Here is a 1,719-nt window from a genome sequence, read left to right as displayed (position 1 = left end):
TATATATATCCATGTTTACATTCTTTATATACTATTAGATATTCACATTCTTTAAGTTTATATGTAACTAATGTTTTGTAATTTTTAAGTGATCAATATATTATGTAGTGTATATATAAGTAGCAGATTTCAAATAATATGTAAACTAAACTAAATTATATGTTTCTCTAAAATTAAATATGGCTACAGATTCGCGACTAATAAGTGACTAACTACAGAATATTGGGTTTAAACATGTTTATTACGTGTTGGACCAGGTTTTGGACTACAAGAGAAGCCCAATTTGTTAAAATAAAATCACATACCAACTCATCAGCGACTAATAAGTGACTAATTTTAAAACATTTAGGGACTAAACAAGCCCGGGAATCCATTTACGCGGTCCAGCCGATAAACAAACGACCTAACCCTAATGCTCAAACCCTAATCTCTCATTTCTGATTTCTCACCGTTCTTCGCCGTTTCTCTCAATCTCTCATCTCTCAATCTCTCATCGACGCAATCGCCAATTCTCTCAGTCTTCTACGATGCCGGTTAAGAAGTCTGGACGAAAGAGGAATGTCCCCAACGCTGCTCTCAGACCCGGTGGCTCGAACCCTACGTCGAAGGTTCAAAAAGTCAATCCTTTACCGCCGCAGTACAACTTCACGCCAGCGGCTCACAATCCAATGCCTCAGACGCCTCAAGAACAAGTCCGTGTTTCCCCCCAACTATCGACGTCAGCCGGACCGCAGGTGAGAAACTATCCACCGCCACAGATCCTGTTTGAGAATTCCGTGAATCGAAGCCGAGAAGACCAACCAGCTAGGTCATTACCAGAAGTCCAAAATAATCCACCGGTTCAATCGAATCCTTTGCATGCTTCTAGGAGATCTCCAGTTCAGAACTCTCACGCTCAAAGCCATCCGTCTTCTCAAGGTAACAACCAAAGCCATCCGTCCTCTCAAGGTAACAACTTCGAGGAGCCAGATCCAGTATTGCCGGAACTCCGGGAGGACACGTTGAGGGCTCTTAACGCCATACTTATGGTGCCGGACCGCGACAAATTTACCACCGTGCTCTCTCCGGAACCGAAGCCTAACACGACTTGGTGAGTAAACATGTTTTAATTCTGTGTTGTCATACATGTGTTAGGGTGATATGTGATAGTTTTGTGAACTTGTCTGACTTGATTCTTATGTTTTGAGGTTTACTCGTGATGCAAAATCAGCACTGGTTCGGAAGATTACTAGAGTTTTTACAAACAAATTTGATGGTCCATTCTACAATTGGTCATGTGTGCCTCCGGATAGACGAGAAAGATACTTCCTTGAGTTTGCGGTATAGTTTTATGTTCTGAGTTTCATTCATAGATAGGTTTTGATTAAGTTGTTGTTCACTAATGTAATTTTATTTTCCTTTTTTCATAGAAAACACACACTTGGGATCCTTTAATAACAGGAACAGTGCAACAGTATTTCTATGACATATGCCAACGACGGATGAAAAACATGGTTAGCGACGTTAGGACTAGTCGAGTGCAACCTAAATGGATCGAGGGTGACCTGTGGAAAGTAATGGTTGCTCAGTGGGAGACTGAAGAAGCACAAGAAAGGAGTCGAATCTATTCCAAAGCTCGCATGTCAGACCGTAATGGTCTCGGTCCTCACATGCACTTATCTGGGCCAACATCTTATCAACAAGTCAAACAAGGCTTGGTGAGTAACTTTGTTTTTTTTC

The 1,719-nt window shown here is 41.3% G+C and overlaps 1 protein-coding gene across 1 annotated transcript in view; it reads left to right on the top strand.

Annotated features, from left to right (window-relative positions):
* The window catches only part of LOC104715307, a 2,710-nt gene continuing 1,518 nt past the window's right edge, over positions 528-1,719 (top strand). The window contains exons 1-3 of the mRNA XM_010432724.1: positions 528-1,090; positions 1,188-1,320; positions 1,410-1,701. Coding sequence (XP_010431026.1) covers positions 528-1,090; positions 1,188-1,320; positions 1,410-1,701 — 988 coding nt within the window. The remainder of the gene's footprint in view (positions 1,091-1,187; positions 1,321-1,409; positions 1,702-1,719) is intronic.

This window comes from Camelina sativa, chromosome 9 (assembly GCF_000633955.1).
Source record: "Camelina sativa cultivar DH55 chromosome 9, Cs, whole genome shotgun sequence".
Classification (NCBI taxonomy): Eukaryota; Viridiplantae; Streptophyta; class Magnoliopsida; order Brassicales; family Brassicaceae; genus Camelina; species Camelina sativa.
Note: the sequence above shows the minus strand (reverse complement) of the source record. Positions and strands in the feature narration are given on the sequence as shown.